This window comes from Taurulus bubalis, assembly GCF_910589615.1.
Source record: "Taurulus bubalis genome assembly, chromosome: 17".
In the NCBI taxonomy this organism is placed as follows: Eukaryota; Metazoa; Chordata; class Actinopteri; order Perciformes; family Cottidae; genus Taurulus; species Taurulus bubalis.
Genome location: NC_136605.1, coordinates 7,976,374 through 7,995,723, shown reverse-complemented (window position 1 = coordinate 7,995,723; position 19,350 = coordinate 7,976,374). Strand labels below are relative to the sequence as shown.

At 45.9% G+C, this 19,350-nt stretch overlaps 3 protein-coding genes across 3 annotated transcripts; 1 reads left to right on the top strand and 2 right to left on the bottom strand.

The window, feature by feature from the left end:
• Nucleotides 1-442: 442 nt before the first annotated feature.
• adsl (adenylosuccinate lyase) lies at nucleotides 443-5,344 on the bottom strand. Its single transcript, XM_079233450.1, has 12 exons — nucleotides 5,087-5,344; nucleotides 3,412-3,615; nucleotides 3,168-3,212; nucleotides 2,824-2,903; nucleotides 2,499-2,670; nucleotides 2,360-2,406; nucleotides 2,110-2,200; nucleotides 1,608-1,677; nucleotides 1,364-1,511; nucleotides 1,019-1,199; nucleotides 756-932; nucleotides 443-645 (listed from the first exon to the last, which is right to left on the bottom strand). The coding sequence occupies exons 1-12, from the start codon at nucleotides 5,228-5,230 to the stop codon at nucleotides 559-561; spliced, it is 1,446 nt and encodes a 481-aa protein (XP_079089576.1). The 5' UTR covers nucleotides 5,231-5,344; the 3' UTR covers nucleotides 443-558.
• Nucleotides 5,345-9,041: 3,697 nt separating this feature from the next.
• Nucleotides 9,042-12,662, top strand: LOC306749457 (GTPase IMAP family member 8; the record flags this gene model as incomplete). Its single annotated transcript, XM_079232752.1, has 6 exons — nucleotides 9,042-9,136; nucleotides 9,914-10,481; nucleotides 11,069-11,166; nucleotides 11,273-11,404; nucleotides 11,907-12,497; nucleotides 12,589-12,662. The coding sequence occupies exons 1-6, from the start codon at nucleotides 9,106-9,108 to the stop codon at nucleotides 12,660-12,662; spliced, it is 1,494 nt and encodes a 497-aa protein (XP_079088878.1). The 5' UTR covers nucleotides 9,042-9,105.
• Nucleotides 12,663-16,145: 3,483 nt separating this feature from the next.
• atf4b (activating transcription factor 4b) lies at nucleotides 16,146-19,308 on the bottom strand. The gene is made up of 3 exons (XM_079232675.1): nucleotides 19,173-19,308; nucleotides 17,667-18,122; nucleotides 16,146-17,516 (listed from the first exon to the last, which is right to left on the bottom strand). The coding sequence occupies exons 2-3, from the start codon at nucleotides 18,016-18,018 to the stop codon at nucleotides 16,531-16,533; spliced, it is 1,338 nt and encodes a 445-aa protein (XP_079088801.1). The 5' UTR covers nucleotides 18,019-18,122; nucleotides 19,173-19,308; the 3' UTR covers nucleotides 16,146-16,530.
• Nucleotides 19,309-19,350: the final 42 nt, after the last annotated feature.

Below are 19,350 nucleotides of genomic sequence, written 5' to 3'. Positions count from 1 at the left end.
TTTTTGATTTACAACCTCTTGTACGAGTTCCCTCCCATTCTAACAGAGCGTTTCCTCTCCTCCACGTTTGACCTTTTCCTTTCGTTAGTCTGAAAACTCATCAGTCTCATTAGACATTCAGGCTCTGGTGCTGAGGAATGATCATTAAGAAATAAAGTAGAGGATTAATAATTAACTTCAGTTTTTAAATAGCTTTTTCTTTTCTTTTTTTTGTAATGAAACCGCAGGTTGCAAAAGCCCTTGCAGTACATATAACCTTGTGGTTTCTGTCAGTAAAGATAATAGGGACATTACTCTATTTATGACCCCATTATCATTAATCACTGTCTGTTTAAGTTGTATTTCAAAAGTGTATAATTTTGAATAGGTCACATCTTATTCAACTATTTGAATGCAGCAGGCAGAAATGAAAACACTACGATCGAGACCATTCATTCAGTGATTGTTCTTTATTGAGGGGAAGCGATCAGCATGGTCACACACCATGATGAGGTCTCCTTTTCTGGCTTGTGTGAGTCATTGTATCAGTGCGTGTGTGTTTATGTGTATGAAGGCGCGTCAGAGCTCAAGCTCGATCTTGACATCCATCTTAGCCCTGTAAGGCTCCAGCAGGGGGCGTACTTCTTCAGACAGGAACCTGGTCACCTGGACGAGAGGACATAATACACCTCATTAGTATACAGGTACTCCTGTGATGCCAGAGGAGCGGTCAGGATGGCAGCTGGAATGAAGACGAGGGGCGGCTCACGTCGTACCTGCTGGGGAGCGCGGCCGATGAAGGTCTTGGGGTCCAGGATGGCGTCCAACTGCCCCAGGACGGGGGCGAAGTAGGAGTCTCGCTGGACTCTGGCCAGCAGGTCGTTATCTCCACCCTCCTGTTTGACCACGGCTGCCGCCTCCTGGGAGAGAACACGGATCTTCTCGTGGCAGTCCTGAAGGATGGAGACAGATGTTATTTTAAGCGCTGAAGTTGATTCAAAACTTACTTGTAGCAACAACAAAAAAACGAAACAAATACCTGTCTGTTTCCTCCGGCCTTCACCATGGCCATAATGATGTTCTCTGTGGCCATGAAAGGCAACTCGTGGCGGATGTGTCTCTCAATGACTTTGGGGTAGACCACCAGTCCTTCTGTGATGTTCTGCAGGGTGCTGAGGATGATGTCAGCGGTCAGGAAGGACTCGGGCAGGGAGATCCTCCTGCACACGAGCGAGGGGGTGAAATGAGTAAATATGTGGAGGAAGCAAGAGAGCGAAGCCTCTGCATGATCCAGGAGCTAATCCGAGCCCAGACAGCTGATTCAGTAACACTGCTGGTTGCATATTGAGTAAATCTCACACATGCAACGCTTAATTGTGTCGACCTGTTGGCGCTGTCGTCCAGCGTCCTCTCCAGCCACTGGACCGAGGCGGTCTGCAGCGGGTCGGCCAGCAGCGCCACCAGATGTCGGGCCAGGCTGCAGCAACGCTCGGCGCGCATGGGGTTCCTCTTGTAGGGCATGGCGCTGGAGCCTGGAGGAAGGAGACAATGTTCATGCTGACTGACACCTGCACTACAGGACAATGCGTCAGAAGGTGATCCGTGTAAGAAGTAGTGAGCGACTGTACCGATCTGCTCTTTCTCGAAAGGCTCCTCGAGCTCCTTCAGGTTGGCGAGCAGGCGGATGTCTGTACAGATCTGCAGCCGACAGACGGAGAGAGGATGAGTTCAAACTATTTTAAATAGGTAAGATAATATTGGTCAGATACGGATTCAAATCTGGATCAGCTGTTGGTGACAAAGGGTCAATCTGGTATCAGACACCATTCATTTAATAGAAGAACAATTCAAGTCAAGCCTGATGTTGCCTTACACATCAAAAGATTGATCCCAATCACTTCCACACAGCTTTTTGATTAAACACTGGGATCATATCTCTGTATCGGCCGATACCCAAAGCCCAGGTATCGGTATCGGGACTGAAAAAGTCATCTAGGTGCGTCCCTTGTGTCCAATTTATACTTTAAAAGTCAGGTAAAAAGAGCACGTCTATCGGAGTGCATGTACAGTTCCATCTAGCAACACTAGATGGCGACGTTTCTCCACGTGTCTCCGCCTCCTGCAGCTCACCTTGTGAACAGTGGCTCCCAGACTGGCCAGGCTGGACAGACAGTCTACGTCCACCTTGCGGCTGTAAGTCTGTCCCGTCACCAGATAGGCCCTGTGGAGCAACACGTCAGGGCTTATGACGCATAACAGCAAGCGTATTGTGGCCGTGGCATTTAACACTTTACGCAACAACTCTATATCATCTCCATGTCTGCTTGTCTCCAGTCATAATAAATAAATAAATGACTCTTATTTTACTGCACACACTTACTTTTTGAAGCCAGCCATCTCTGTCACCATTCTGTCAAGATCTTCAACCTGATGAAGGAAAATATTACATCATAATAAAAATGTGTCTGAATTATAAAATCGCCATCGGCGTCCACGTGCCATTGAGTGACGATGAGTACCTTGTCATGGTCCCCCTGAAAGAGCTGCAGGAAGCTGGCCTGGGTGCCAGTGGTCCCCTTGACTCCCCGGAAACGCAGGTCGTCGTGCGCTCGCTGCAGGTTCCGCATGTCCATGGCCAAGTCCTGCAGCCAGAGACACGCTCGCTTTCCCACCGTGGTCAACTGGGCAGGCCTGCAGGAGGAGGAAGAGGAGGAAGGGGAGGAAGGGAATATGTAAACGCTGCATGCTCTTGGTTCAGAGAAATCAAGCCACGGGAACACTGCAAACGGGAAGCATCTGAAGAGACGACCAACCGCAGCGAGGTGCAGCTGTGTTCGGACTCACTGGTAGTGTGTGAAGCCAAGCGTGGGGAGGTCAGCGTATTGCTCTGCAAAGTTTGCCAGTCTGTCAATGACTCTGGCCAGCTGTGTAAAAGAACAAAGGGTTTTAGTACAGAGTTGTTGCATAACACACCGATGTTACTCGGGCCCACACAACCCCTCGCATGAGAAGCTTATTTGTGCGTTCCATGTAACAAAAACACTGCAATGGAATAACTACTGCGGTGATTACTTCTACACCGTTGACTCGTTACTGAACAGCTGAGGCTTGCAAAGAAAAAAAAATCATGTAACAATTACATGCACAATTGAATGGTGTTTGTTTTCTGGCAAACAGCTGAGCCTCACCTTTGGCAAGAGAATGTCAAATCCATCACGCAGCATAATCAGATCCTGAGGAGGAAACACAGAACCATTTAAGAACTACGCGCTTAATCCCAATGCAGTGCTATGTTTTCTAGATGGGAAGTGTTTTTTTCTTCTTCCAAGGGCATGCTTGTTGAAGTTGTGTCATCATTAAAAAAATATGTAGGGGAGAAACTATGAGACCTTTTGTCACGCAATCAACAGAAAAGTAGTTCATCGTAATTACAGTGTTGTCTCCCACGTAGCAGGAGGTGGCACCGAGGTGGATGATGGGCGCAGCAGAGGGACAGCAGTGTGCGAAGGTGTGGACATGAGCCATGACGTCGTGCCGGAGCTTACGCTCCTCCTCGGCCGCCATGGCGAAGTCAATGTCCTTTTCGTGGCTCTCCATCTCCAGAATCTGAGCGTCCGTGATGGAAAGACCCAAAGCCTGAGGAGGAGAATGATAGAGGCAGGGTTAAAAAAGAAGAAAAAGGGAGCACTTTGCTGCTGGTAGTGTAGAGTAAATCCATTTAGAGAATGGATCATATGAACCCTAACAGGAGACAGACTTTCTGATTAGGTTTTTCCTCATGAGATCCTGATTAGATTTTGTTTTTTTTCTATTGGGAATGAGCAGTCATGTGATGGGAGTACAGAATGGGTTCATTAAAAAATTAAGCACAACCCCTGAAAGTACATCTTTCCCTCTGTTACAACTTCAAACCCTGCCAGGTCAAAGGTCAGACTGTTTCCAAGCAAATAGGACCCAACATAAGAAATGACAAAAACACTACAAAGGCTGCGGCGGGTTGGCGTATTAACACGCAGCCTCTCAGGGAGGCGGTCTCCTGTTACTGTGACATTCACTGAAAGCTATTTTCACTCACGAGCCACACAGAGGCAGCCACAGGCCTCGCCAACTGTAGCAAAGCTAAACGCCCTGAAGAGAGTCTCAAAAGCACTGGAAATGTAGAAAAGATGGACTCTGATCAGTCCTGATTAGTGTGTGGTCATGTGAGGTGGTGCATGTGAGCGAGGGTCTGTCACCAGTTCATTAGCCCCCTCACCCCATCTGCCCTTCTTGATTTGATAAACGCAGAATTCACACTGAGGAATTATAAGCTTGGCAGAATTAGTGTTTAAGTATTTGTGATGCCCACATAATAATGTTAATGTGTGTTTTAGGTAAATTTACCTTTTTTTTAATAAACCTTGAACATCTTCTAAACATGAGCCGAGGGACCTTAAAGGGATTATCTGGCTGTTTGGGTCGGGAGTTAAATGTCAAGATGTTTCGGAGGATATATAATAAGTGCAACCAAGCATTGTTCAAACCCACGTTCAGAGTATTGGATTTGACTAAACAAATATACTGATTCAGAGTTCAGGCTTGATACTGTCCGACAGCGAGGGCTTTCTGTCTTTGGTTATCAAAGTGAAGAACACAGGCTCGGTGTTTGGTGTCTAAATACCGGACAAACAGTCCATGGTAGTATTGAGTATCCTAGAATACCAATGTATGTCTGCAGCTGTACCTGACCTTTCTGCTGTAATTACGAACATCCATTTTCATTCATTAAAATGTGATGAAACAATATTTACACATGGTGTCTGTAAATTAAACCTGACCACAATTGAAATACTTAAATTATGATGAATGATCTTTTGTTATTCTGCTTATTGTATGATACATGGGGTTCACACAACTCAGCTCAGGACCTGACAACCACGCAGGAAGCTCCTTAAAGGAGGTTCCCCTTAAAACTATATTTAGGGCAGGGAACTTGATAGGGCTCTCTGGAGGTCGCAGACTTAAGTTCATAAGACTCCTAAACGCATTAACAAAGAGTGCATTTACACCCAAACACTCGCAGGGACACAGGTAGCGGCTGCTACTGCGCAGCTACAACGCGTCAAACCTTCTCAGCCTTGGCCAGGTAGATCCACAGCTTTCTCCAGGTCGTGAACTTCTTCCTGTCACTGAAGTTGTAGGCCATTTCCTTGCTGGCGTACCTCGACACCAGCGGGGAGCGGTACTTCATGGACTCGTCAGCTGCCTCCATGTTTGTAAGACGAGGTGGTGTCCGTTAAAACACAAACGTCTGCCCTGTAACCGCAACCACACCGACACCAACACGCACAGTAGCCTCTCGAGTAGCAGCGCCGACTTCGGCAGCGTCACATGGGAGAGGAGAGCGTTTTTTTTTTTTTTTTTACGACACTACAAGTCGACGTACGGCGTGAGGTCTGCACGACCTTTGTCACGCGGACGGACGCTCGCTCGCTCGACTTTGCTCTTCAATTGTTTTGGTCGAAACAGCTGCGACGCAACAGAGTAAAACAACAAGTAACGTCACGTCAGCAGACGTTACAAATAAATGTGTCAATGTGTTTATCATTTTCCTAAAAATACATACAACAATTATGTTTTTATTTTTTATTTTAACCGGCTTTTCTATATGATTTGGCTCGGGTCCGTGAATGTATCTGGCCATGTCGCGTGCATAATGAAGCTGTGAGCTCATTAATTTATATTTTCCAGAACACGCTTCAGATATCACTCGAATTCAATGCAATTAGATAACAGTTTTACAGTCATGTGCTTTTTATGGAAGCTTGGATGTATTATGTAAGCGGAGGTTGCATGTCTTATATCTCTGCTTTCTGACGGATATGATCTCGAACGTAAGAGACAAAATCCCACGGTGAAAAACATAATTTTGCATAATGGAAGCTGTGATTTTGTGAAACAAGAGTCTGAAGTTCTGAAGCGAGACTTTATTGACGTGTTAAACACAGTCAGCTGTCAATGCCGAGGTGTTTATCAGTGGCCCTCTTCCCCCAGCCAGGAGAGGAGAGGACAGATTCAGCCGGCTGTTTGAACTGAACAGATGGCTGTCAACTGCATGTACTGACCATCCAGTACATTTTATCATTTTTTTGTACCTTTTCTGGGAGCACATACATCTTTTTAAGGCAGATGGAATTTGCCTGAACTAGTCAGGGGTAAAACTGTTTACCTCTAACCAAGTTTTCTTCCTGCATCACCCGTCTGTTCCCACTAACAAGGACAGGAGTCTAAACAAGAGATAACCTCACAGCATCGCCTTGGAGACCTCATGGGAAGGATGCCTCAGGAGAGCCAAGAGGAGGAGTCTCCATCCTCATCATCAGTGATTGATACCCCCCACCGAGAGTTTTTACTCTCCTCACCAGCACCTACTCCATCCAGGTCCCCCTCCTCTCTATTCGACGGTCTCTGTCAGGAAAAAACATTTGTAATCAATGATTTCATTTTGAACAGAGCAGCTGTTCTTATTGAATCAACACCTCCCAACTTCAGTTTCATGAGTGAAACAAGAGCGCATAAGAAAGGAGGTGGAGTTGCTATTTTATTTAATGAGTCTCTTCAATGCAAGCAGCATGTATTTTGGTCATTTTACTTCCTTTGAAGATGCGGCTCTGAATTCCACTCAAGTTGTTTTCCTCAATATTTACAGACCACCTAAATACTGTGCAACTTTCTATGATGAATTTACTGAACTGCTGTCTATAATCTGTATTGATTTTGATTGTGTTGTCATTGTTGGTGATTTTAATATCCATGTTGATAATCCCCAGGACGGAGCTCGGTGGTGTCCTTGATAACTATGATCTGACTCAGCATGTAACAGGTCCCACCCACAACAAGGGGAACACTCTGATCATTTCTGTGTTTTCTTTGAGAGTGCAATCTCCCTACACACAAATGTCTTTTCAAGGTTGTGAGAAAGTGTTACATCACTGAAAACACCAGTTAACTATTTCTTCAGAATACATGCAATCAATTTGCCTCCTTTTTTGCTGACAAAATTCAGAAAATTAGACAAGTAGTCGGTGGCTCCACACCAACCACAGGATATGTGTTGTCCCCATCTTTAAATAACATCCATTCAAATATCATGACACAATTTCATTCAACCAAAGAAGCCTAGAAGGCATTATACAACATCTGAACACATCCTCCTGCTGCTTGGATATTCTACCAACACACTTTTTCAAAAATATTTCACACTGCATGACCACTGATCTTTTACAAATTGTAAACACATCCCTTCTCTCAGGTGTCTTCCCACAAGCCCTAAACACTGCAGTTATTAAACCACTCCTAAAGAAGGCTAGTTTAGACCCCGAAATAATGAAAAACTATAGACCAATATCAAACCTCCCATTTCTCAGTTAAATAATGGTAAAAGTGGTTTTTCAACAGCTGAACAACTTCTTGGTCGAAAATAACTGTTTTGATGTCTTCCAGTCCGGCTTTCGTCAGTCTTAGTATTACTGGATCTCAGTGCTGCATTCGACACGGTTGATCATGACATACTACTAGACAGACTGAAAGTCTGGGTAGGATTCTCTGGCGCAGCACTTAACTGGTTTGAATCCTACTTGAAGGACCGACAATACTTTGTGTCGGTAGCTAATTACACATCAGAGCTGACTAGGATGACATGTGGTGTTCCCCAAGGTTCAATACTGGGGCCTCTTCTGTTCAACATCTACATGCTTCCACTGGCTCAGATTAGGAAAAACAACAAAGTGTGTTATCATAATTATGCAGATGACACACAAATCTACATAACTATATCACCAGAGGACTATAGTCCCATACAAGGGCTGGCTAAATGCATTGAAGAAATTAACAACTGGAGGTGCCATACTTTTCTTCAATTAAATCAAGATAAAACAGAAGTAATTGTTTTTGGTCCCAAGGACGAACAATTGAAAGTCAGCGCTCAGCTTCAATCACTAATGTTAAAAACTACAAACCAAGCCAAAAATCTAGGTGTAGTTATGGATTCAGACCTCAACCTGAAAAGCCATATCAAGACAATTGCAAAATCAGCCAACACTACTGCATTTTATTTCTTTAACTGCATTTAACCTTTATTCATTTTTTGCTTTTTTTTGCTTTTTTTAGTTTTTTCTTACATGTTTTAAAATAAATGTTCTTAATTAAATCTGATTCAAATCTTGTTTTCTTCTGCATTATGTTTTGATGATTTTAGTGGTTTTATGTGAAGCACTTTGAATCGCATTGTTGTTGAAATGTGTTCTACAAATAAACTTGCCTTGGCTTATACATCTATATTTAAATGTATTCATGCAGCATACATCCCCCTTGCCTTTCTATGTCTGCAGGCATCATATAAATAGTTGTGTTTGTGCATGATGCAGCAGCTGGGGAATACATCCAGCTGTAAACAGAGAACAGAGTGCTCTCTCTCTCTCTCTCTCTCTCTCTCTTTATTCCACTCTCTACCCCTCCCCTCTCTCTCTTTTTCTCTGTCTATCCATCTTGCTATCTGTCCTCCTGACTGCAGTCTGCATACAGTGCCACGCTGGTGCTGCTGCTGCTGCTGCTGCGTGATACAAGCAAGTGGGAGGAACAGCTTCCTCTGTTTTTGCCTGAGAACAAAAATGACGAGACATCTTTCTGGAGCTGCTGCTGCAGGGGAGGATTTGGCTTCCAGTCTCCTGCATTGCACAATCCGTCCCCTCTGCTCGGGCAGATAAATAAGACAAGAGACGGAGCCGGGAGAGAAGCTACAGAGGGAAGGACGGTAAAGAGCCATAGTGGAGTGTGGGGGTGTGGAGGGATAATAGATTTAAAAAAAAAAAAAAAGAGGGGGAGAGGTTGAATGGCAGCGGATGTATGAGAAGAGAAAGGGAGGCAGGGGGTAGACACGGGGAACAGAGGGTAGAGTGAGCTACACTGCAGTAGAATGAGGGTGAGAGTGAAAGGGAGAGCAAAGAAGCATTCGAGCTGCCAGCCTTCCGCACGCCACTCAGGACCCGCCACTTTCTGAAGAGGCAAGAAGAGGAATCCACCGTGGAGGCGAGAAGGAGAAGGAGGAGGGGGGCTGAGGAAGAGGAAGCCAGAGGTTCTACACACAAGATGGCTGCTGTGTCCTCTGCCTCTGACACTGGTAAGTGGGCTTTCATCCTTTGCTGCACACCTCGCTGCAGGTCCTCCCCCTCCCCACCCCCATTCATTCAGCCACAGCATCCGGGGTAAAAACCGTCTGAGCCGTTTCACGTTCGGAAACAAAACATACTCGGAAACTGTTGCTTGTGTCAACTTCCTGTGTTTAGCAGCCTCACATGGAAAGTGTCAGCAGTGGTGAATAAATAAACCTCCCTCTCCTCCTATGTTCTCCCCTCTCGTCAGACAGAGCAGGCCTCCTTCCTGTTGCCATCCTCCGAATGTTCATGTTCTTCTGTGGTGTCGTTTATCGAAGCATTTATCCTCTTTATTCAACTTTCCCTGAATCCCGTTCACTCCACACGCCATTCTCTCTGGAAGGAGTCCAAGGTTCCTCGGCTCCGACCCAATTTCTTTCCAAAGGCTAAGGACAGAGGAAAGCAGAGAGGAGGAATGCTGGGAGGGAGGTTAGGGTGGACGAGGACAAGAATGAAAGAGAAGGAATAAGATAACAAAGAGCTCAGATAAGAGGGGCACAGAGGAAATGAAAGGAGCGAGGACAGAAATGAGTGCAGTAGTAGGAGAGGGATAAGGCTACATGTTGGTGTGGAAACAATGCAGACGCTTCATCATCTCCAAAAAGCACTTTGTGGCTGAACCGTACTTTAGAGATACAACAAGAGATTGAAACAAAATAAAGAATACAGGTCATTAGGAAATACAAATGAACAACCCCCTTCTCGGGAGGAACCTCCAATCTAATCCTTCTGTGTTTCAACAGGGGACCCCAGGGGCCGACACCCCCCAGAGCGCAGACTGCTGATCCTGGGGGGCCCACAGTCTGGTAAGACCTCCACCGCCAACAGCATCCTGGGGGATGAGGTCTTCGACATCGGGACAGAGACCACTCACAGCAACGTTGGCCAGACGGAGATCTACGGCCGAAGGGTCACCGTGGTGGACACCCCGCCATGGGCCATCCCCGGTGACCCGGAGGACACCCCCGAAGCGGACGACAACACCGACAACACCGACAACGCCGGCGCGGAGTCGGACAACCCGACGCGGCCCCCGCCGAGCCTGGACAGCGAGGGCCCGTGCATGGGGGCCATCCTCTGCCCTCCCGGACCCCACGCCATCCTGCTGGTGGTGTCGATCGCCCAGCCTTTCACCGACACGGAGCGGAGGGCCGCGGAGGAGCAGCTGGGGGCCCTGGGTGGAGGGACCTGGAGGTACTCCATGGTGGTCTTCACCGGGGTGGACAAGCTGCCCAAAGGGGTCTTCATTGAGGAGCACATAGAGAACACCGGAGAGGCCCTGCAGTGGCTAGTGGAGAGATGTGGAAGCAGGTACAGTGTTTCTCTTTGCTTCTCTTCTCTCTGTGAGTTCACAAACAATCGATTTCTGTCTGTGTCAAGTCTTTGTTAGTGCAAGCAAAACAATCACAAATGATTACAGTATCTTGTGGTTAAAGAGGCAGCTTAAAGGGAAACAGTATGCACAGTAAACTACTACTGCATTTGTGAAAAGGGTTGTAGAAAGCCTTCTGCGGCTCCACAGGTTAATCTAATCTGGGGGTGTGGAGCAACATTAGCCGCTACAAGCACAACATACCCAAATCTCCCACTGAACAGTCAAGTTGCATTGTGGGTATTGTAGGTAAAGTACTCTTTTCAAGGACTGACTTCTGCTTCTGTACACATCAGATTTTTTTTAATCCATCAAATTGATTAAATGGGCACTCCAGTGATTTGTTATTGAAATTTTCAGGGATTCAAAAAGAACAATGCGGCAGAGGCCGAGATATCCTTATTAACCCCGATGACATCACTATGACATCGCTAGTGTTATTTTTTATTATGCAACTGTTTTCACAAGCTGAAGTAGGACTCCTTCAGTGCCCCTTTAAAAAATGTGTTTTTCCGTCCACCTGCAGGTACCACGCCTTCGATAACACTCGGAAAGACACAGAGGACAACACACAGGTACCCGAGCTGATGGAAAAGGTGGAGGAAATGATCACTGACAATCAAGGTTTGTTTTTCACATCACGCAACAGTAATATGAAGTACTATTTTTGCATTATTAATGAATGCACTGATTAAAAAACCATGGATTACTTTTTGTTGCTCTCCCGCAGGCTGGTACTTTGAGGTGAACGAGTTGATTTTACTGGAGGAAGAGCAGGCCAGGAGAGCTCTGGAGGAGGAGAGGATGAGGATGGAGGAGCACGCTCGACAGAGGGAGCAGATGATCGGAGGACCTCCCAGAGGTACAGGGGGGGTCTGTGTGTCAGTGTGTATTAGTGTGTGGAAGTGAGAGTGGGTCATAAGGTACAGGAGAGAGATGAGTGTCGTAATGCTTCTCCAGACAACACAAAACTTCATGATTGATGTTCTATGAAAAAGCTTACTCATTCTAGTCAATCGTCTTTGACCAAAACGATGATTCATCAACTAAATAGATCTTAGTCATCTAAGACCTAAACGATGATTCATCAACTAAAGAGATCTTAGTCGACTAAGACCTAAACAATGATTCATCAACGAAAGAGATCTTAGTCATCTAAGACCTAAACAATGATTCATCAACTAAAGAGATCTTAGTCGTCTAAGACCTAAACATTGATTGTTCAACTAAAGAGGTTTTTAGTTGAGACCCAAAGGATGACTAATCAACTAAGACCGGCCATCCATATTCCAAATGTTTTTTCATTCTCTCCCACTGTTTCTCTCACCATCTTCCTCTCCACATCTCACTCTGTCTGGGTTTAGAGTTGAGACTGCTCTTGTTAGGCTGGAAGGGGGTTGGAAAGAGCTCGGTGGGGAACACCATTCTGGGCCGCCGGTACTTTGAGTCGGGCCAGGAGACGGAGCTGTGCCTCCGGAGGCAGGCGCTCGTGTCCGGCCGGCGGATCACGATCGTCGACACCCCGGGCTGGGATTGGTTCTCGGTGAGGCGAACCCCGAAGCGCATCCGCCAAGAGTCCCAGCGTGGCGCCGCCCTCCTTCGACCTGGACCCCACACCCTGCTGCTGGTCCTCCCCGTCGTCTCGTCCCTCACCGCCAGGAAGAGGCGGACGCTCCTGGCTCACATAGAGACTCTGTTTGGCGACAGTGCGTGCCTCCACACCATGGTGCTGTTCAGCTGTGGTGATTGGCTGGGCCGCACGCCCATCGAGGAGCACATTCTCAGAGGCGGGAGGGAGCTGCAAAGACTACTGGAATTCTGCGGGAACTATTACCACGTCCTGGACAGTAAGATCCCTGGCAAGGACAGGAGCGTGTCAGTCCTGCTGGATAAGATGGAGGAGATGATCAGAGAGAACGGGGACAAGGCCTTCCTGCCCATACAGACCGAGTGGTGTAAGTCACGCAAGCTTGTTTGCATTACATTCATAATCACGTACATGTCATATTATACATCTGTCTAACATACCTGTGTTGCGTTTGACAGTGAGCGAGGAGAGCTCTTACTCCTCTGACAACACCGAGCCTGAGGACGACTGTCGGGGATGCCAGCTACAGTGACACGATCACACTTGGAGGAAAGTGGTCCTGTTTTCTGTTCCTGTTCTTTGTCTTCAACAGGCCCAAACACCACCTCACGTAACTCAAACCTCATCTAGATACCCCCGCTCCGACTCCAAAGAGCTTCTAGGGAAAACAAATGACTTGGATCGTGGGGGGAATCCCGTCACGAGTCGCTCTGTTAGAACCGAACCGACCACTGAGCAAAAGCTCGACCCGGACTGGACTGAAAGCGCAAACTCTCCTCCAAACCCCGAGAGGAGGAGAAAAATTCTGCTTCCGCTTCAAGGGGGCCGGAGCTCGATCCCCTGTCCATGAGCATGTACACAGATATCAACTGCTGCTAAAGAGACCCTGTTTCAACACTGCAGAGTAAAGCATTGCTCGTCATTGTAACTATGTCTTGCACTGATACAAGTTGAGAGCATAAAATCGAAGCCAAAAGAAGCCAATGTTATCGTGACCGGTCCGATTTGTTAGTTCGTCACTCTTGGTCGTTGGAGGACCAAGAGTGATGACTCGTGTCGTGCACTCGGACTTCACAACGCAGTCATCCCCCTTCTGCATCAAGTGCCATTTCTGTCATCCGCTTGGAATTAGTTTGAATCAAAAAGGGATTCAAAGGAAATGGTTTGAGTGAAAGCGACCGAGTAGCAAACCGAAACATAAACAGTGCGGCAAACAATAATCATCTGTGCGCACAAATGTCAAAGAAACAACAACAGAAAAAGAGAGAGGAGTTTGTTTGTGCACCTCAGTCTCGTAAAAGTACACATTGAGACACAGGTGATAGCTAAAATCTCGGCATTAACATGTGATTAGTTTCTGCTCAGGGAGTCAGGGTTGAATCACTTCCTCCAGGGCAAAATCTGGTACATTTACAGAAACGCTGATTAATGCTGATTGCTAAACTGCAGACGTAAGTCACATATTAATTCAGAGTGGAGCTGTCCCGTGAGTAGTTGCTCTAGTTTGCTGGAAGTAGAAGAAAGAAGCCTGTGTTTGCACTTTTTCGGCTGTAATTGGTTCCTTTGGATCTGGCGTGCTGAACAAAAAAAAATATTGAATCCATCCACAGAAGTAAATCCAGTCGTTCTGAGCCCACTTCTGTGCGGCGGTCATTCATGCGCACGAGGAGCTCGGGACAGTTGCAGAAAATTGGCTGTATTGAAACTGTGTGCGGCCTCAGATCCCCGTGGAGCCGCTCGGGCCGACTCTGGTCCGCGGTCACGCATCCCGGTGCATTTATTGACAAGGTAGATTCAGCTACGTGCCTCAGCCTCAGCATCAGAGCGTGAGAGTGGGAGTGCTGTGCAGCCCTGCGGCAGGGCAGTATCCTATAGGCTACATCAAGCTTACGCATGCTACTGAAACAACATAACCTCATGAACCATTCGAGCTCACATAGGGCTTTTACTACCTTTTTCTACATCAGTGAGACATCTGTTCCTGGCATTAATAGCGATGTTTTGAAGAAGAAAAAATAATATATATATATATATATATATATATATATATATATATATATATATATATATATATATATATATATATATATATTCAGCTCTCAGAGGCATGTTAAGATGATGCATGCAGATTGAGATTGAGTGCCTATGGAGTTGAAGGCAACCTCACTTCGTATTCCTCTGACTCTTGCTTGAGCAAGTCCATGTGGATTTCTGGTATGACATCACACTTTTACGATGGCAAAAAAAAGAAAAGAAAAAAATGGACAAAAGACAAATTCACACCTTGAAAGGTACAAATAAAAAGCATATATAATATGTGACCGATACCACTGCCATGCTGTAAAACCTTATTTTCTACAAATGATGTAGCCTATAAAAGAAACCCTGACACTGCTTCCCTACACTTTACTGACTCAGTGCTCCATCTAGTGATGTAGGCTACCGCAGCACTTTATGTGTCAAGCATGACTTTACAGTTTGATATGAGAATGTTAAAACATTCATTTGGAGTCTTAGAGTCCCACCCCAGCTGTGAATATATTGTATAAGCCGTGTATATTTACAGTGTAAAACATGTCACGTCGTATGCTTTTAGCGAAGCGTTTTGCACTGTGCAACTTCTCCCACTTTTCTGTGGCCTAAGTGATGTTGCCTCCCGTGTGGTCTTTCCTCAGTGGTGATTGCGTCATCGGTACTTTGCTCATCCTCAGACAACAATAAAAGATATGGATATATTATCGTGTATTCGTGGTGTTCATCTTATTATTTTAATACTGTTTTTTTTCCCTTTTCTTTTAAACTACACTCAAGTAGTGGCTGTGTGATATCGCCACTAGGTTTCACTGTAGCAAGCAGATCATACCCACAAAGTAGAATAATGAGAATATTTACACTGATATGTGATATAGTGCATCTTGAGTATTATCTTTTTATGCAATAGCAGACAAAAAAAACTTCTTAAACGTAGTCTCAGGCAGTACAAAGTAACTCACACCAGTAAAATAACCTTTTAATGTTATTTGAAGGTTCCTTTGCCAAATAAACGTTATACAGTAGGTACACTGTGCTGTGCCTCATACTGTCTTAACCAACTCAAACTGGGCTTTTGAGAATATGCTATATTAATATATGAATCTTTATTCTGCCATGTTGTATCTTAATATAGCCCTCTGGTTTACTATCACTCTTAAAATGAGGGCATTTGCAGAGGTGGGATCTACACAGGAACTGTTTGTCCTATTGGAAGTAGCTCTGCACCATCTTGACTTTGGCGTGCCTCCAGATAAAGATCGTCCCTAAGCTATCTGGACGAAAGCCTGGACCAATTACAGCGCGCTCAGCCAGGGACAGTTGTAGGCTCAACGCACGCATTTCTGTTAGTAATATTATTCAAGCTGTGCCGAGGTCAGCACTCTCTTTATCCTTCTCTCACATGGTCTGCTATTCACCCACAGACTCCTATCACAAATACATAAAGTATCTTATACACACTGTACTCTTCAGCAAGTGTCTTAATTCCGTGATGAGCAGACAGACCAAAATCACGAGAAGTCAGTTTTAAGACAGATTTTAAAAACAAAACCAAAGATTAAGCCCTTTTTACCTTCACATGACTGCGAGTTGATTGGATACGTGTGTGTAGCACACTGCCGGTCAGGCGGCTCCATTATCCTCTCCCCAGTTTGTTTGTGTGAAAGAGGCGCCAGTCAGACGGACATCCACAGGCTCATTGTAAAGTATTATGAGGCCGGGAACAAAGCCTCTTTGTGAGGGACAGTTACATTCCGACCTGACGGAAAACCCTCAAAACCGGGCATGGACTTATGCTTTACTGATGTAAACATGCAATATGATCAGTAGGGTCCATATGCCTCATGAACTATCATTTATGAAGCTGAATGACTATGTGCCCAGTAACCTCTTTAACAGTCCGATGATGCTCATGTGTCAAGTGATGCTAATAATATACATTACTGATGCCCCAGAAGGACTCACACTAAATGACTCATTCCATTTTAAGACTCTTTATTAAGAGATTCATAATACAGATGGTCCAGTTATACTAGAATACATCATTCTTAAAATACATCCTACTGGCAGGTTACTGAGGTCCAGAGATGGGAAACATTTACATACATTGGAAAAAAATACAAGTTTATATACTGAATGGAAAATACTTGTTTCCATATAACCACTCTAAACATGACAAACATATTCTATATTTAATACCAGTGTTTAAAATATAAAAAAGGAGGTATTCTGAAAAACATCAGTTTCACTGGATTGTGGATCCAAGACTTGCTGTGTGGACAGAACACATACTTTACTGATACTTGTTTGCGTTAAATAAATACAATCTGCTGAGCCTACTTTCTTTTGCTTACACACAAGTCCGACCACTAGGGGTCAGCACCGAGACCTTTGCTGGTCCTGGCCTGACACACCTCTGCCATCAGCTCTTTCAGGTACTCGATCTCCCTGGCCAAGGAGTCAGCCTTCTCATTTAGCTCCAGGTTCTTCCTCTCCAGCAGACCATGCTCGTCAAGAAGTGTATCCTGCTCGACTTTCTTCTTCTGCCTGTAACGCGTGGCAGCCGTCTTGTTCTGCGCCATCTTCTTCAGTTTCTTGGCCTTCGGCGCCTTCAAAGTAGACCTCGCTTCTCCATCTGGATCCCGGGGGGACTCCACATTGACAGTGGTGGTACTGGGAGATGGTGGAGTAGCTTTGCATGTGGGCTCGGGGTACGGTCTGCTTCTGGAGGACTGTGGCGGGGGGGAATGAACGACATGTGACGTGGTGGTTACAGTGGTGGTGGTGACCCCGATTTCATCTTTGGGAGCCAGCACAAAGACGATTCTGGTAGGTGAGAGGGACAGTACAAGCCTCGGGACTTGGGAGACGACAGAAGCTACCAATGGCTTCATCTCACTCTCCGTGACGTCCACTTCACTGCCCAGGTCCAGGGTGTAGGTTGGGGAGGAGGGAGAATCAACCAAGGGGGAAGCGGGGCCTGGAGAAGCGGGCTCAGATTTGATTTCCAGCTCCTGTTGCGGCTCAGGGACACACAGGGGAAAGCCGTTACCATCCTCTACCTCAATGTAGGATTCAGGCTCATCCACTGTTATGACAGAAGGATCTGAGCAGACCATGGGAGTGGGAGGTATACTTAGAAGAGAAGCAGAGGGGAAAATCGAGAGAGCAGGAGTTAAGAGAGAGGGCATTGGGAGGGAGTCGAGCTCCATGGGGCAACCCAGGGAGGCTATGAGGTCTTCTGGACAGCTGGGGCACTCCTCAGTGGGACTGCAGGAGCCAATCAGAGAGTCCAGATCAAACTCAGATAGATCAACCCTCTCAGCCATCCAGTCCAGGTCACCAAACATATCCTCTGTGTAGGAAAATGAGGCAGTTATTAATGAGCCGTCTGTTTTCCTGTTACACTGGTTGTCTACACTAAAAACTGGTGCTCATGTTTCAAATGTGTTAATAGGGGTGCTTCAAAGATTGCTGTTAGATTAGTATTTTACACGGTCATTACCTTTGCTGTCATCTGAGACGGCCTGTCTCAGCTGAGCAGGGTGGCCCAGCCAGGGGAGGGAGAGCAGGTCAGACTCCATCCCAGCTTTGTCCCCCTGGAGGACGGCCGGCGGCGAGGGAGGCGGAGAGTAGAAGGGAGGAGGCGAGGAGGAAGAGGACAGTGATGAGGAGGTGAGGGGCGACGCAGGGGAAGCGTCGCCCGCCAATGAGGTTCCTCCTCCTTTCTGTTGTTCTTCTTGGTCAGGGCGTGCAGTTAGGAAGCTCATGGCGTCAGCCATGGGAGAGGAAGGTCCCCAAAGAAGGGCCTCCATGTCTTCCAGGCCAAACTGTGAGTTTGTCATTATCGTGGTCATAGTGGCTGTTGTTGGTCACAAACAGCGTGTGCGAAGAGGATAGGACAGTTTCAAACTCGTTTATGCTGTTAAATGCAGCAGCAGTGAGGGTTTCCAGGAAGGACCTGAGGATAGGGAAGAAATTAGAAAGTTGTGGTGAAACTCTAAACATTAATAAAGCCTATAAATATATTGATGGTGTAGCCTTTAATTAGCAATTCATACATAATAACTTGAGGATAAGTATAGTATAGCGCTACAACAATTAAATAATTGGGTTGCCACAATTAAATAAATTGGCCACATCTTGATAATAGTTTGAGCCAGTCAGTCAAGATTCCAGCTAAATTAACATGTGCTGGTTTCTTCCCTCCTCTTTGACATTAAACTGAATACATTCAAGTAGTAGACAAAACACGTTTGAGGGGGTAATTCTGACGTTTTATTGACCACACAACTAATCAATTTATTCAGAAAACAATGGACAGATTGATCCATAATGACGAGTTACTCGGCAGTAATATAATGTCAGTGTGAAAATAGTGATTCCGATCTGAAAAAAGGCAGAGCACATTTTTTGGCGCAACACTGCCCCCATCACTGCAGTGCACCTGCCAGACGTCACGTGTCTCCACCCAGCTCCAAGACTTGTGACTCTGACGTGAGTCTGCGTTCAGACCGGGTCACAGCCCACGTGACGCAGCCGTCCTCCCTCAGGAGTAACAAACACGCGTTCTGTTCTGCGCCGACACGAAGCCGCCATTTTGACACAAAGGAGGAAACGAACCATTTTCTGGCTGCCACGCAGGCACTCGTGATACCAACACTGACGGTTTATACAGACGTAGAAACGTGGTCTTTAACAACGAGATTGTCTTCAATGGTCTCGGCACATTGACTCGAATACAAAATGTCATATTTCGTATTAGCGGCAACGTTTTACGTCTAACCCTGAATTATAAGACAACCACACGTCATTATATCAAACTAGACGACGTTTCAGAATGAGTCATAATAATAATAATAATAATAATAATAATAATATGTAAAAGTTAAACTAAAATGTAATACGATACAGCTCCGTGCTGTCGGCTGAGGCGCGCGCGCCACGGTAGGCCGCGCGCTGTCATCGACAGCTGTTATCAGCAAAATATGATAAAAGAAATAATACTTACGACATGTTTCTGATTTGGAAGTGACTGAGTGCACTGGCTGGATGCACTGTTTTGTTGGCGGCTGGGTCGCGGCGCACTTTTACACTGCCATGTTGGCCAATAGTGCGATGTTCGTCAATGATGTTACTTCGTTTGTTGTTTCTCGGAAAAGAAGATGGCGCATGTTGTGGCACGGTCT

What these genes read in the sequence shown, in the direction of transcription:
- adsl (XM_079233450.1), bottom strand. Translation starts at nt 5,230, where the DNA reads ATGGAGGCAGCTGACGAGTCCATGAAGTACCGCTCCCCGCTGGTGTCG. An exon ending in TTCAGGGGGACCATGACAAG is followed by an intron (nt 2,407 to 2,498) that starts GTACTCATCGTC and finishes TTCCTTCATCAG; the next exon opens with GTTGAAGATCTTGACAGAAT. An exon ending in TGGGAGCCACTGTTCACAAG is followed by an intron (nt 1,678 to 2,109) that starts GTGAGCTGCAGG and finishes TGTCGGCTGCAG; the next exon opens with ATCTGTACAGACATCCGCCT.
- atf4b (XM_079232675.1), bottom strand. Translation starts at nt 18,018, where the DNA reads ATGACCACGATAATGACAAACTCACAGTTTGGCCTGGAAGACATGGAG. An exon ending in CGTCTCAGATGACAGCAAAG is followed by an intron (nt 17,517 to 17,666) that starts GTAATGACCGTG and finishes TTTCCTACACAG; the next exon opens with AGGATATGTTTGGTGACCTG.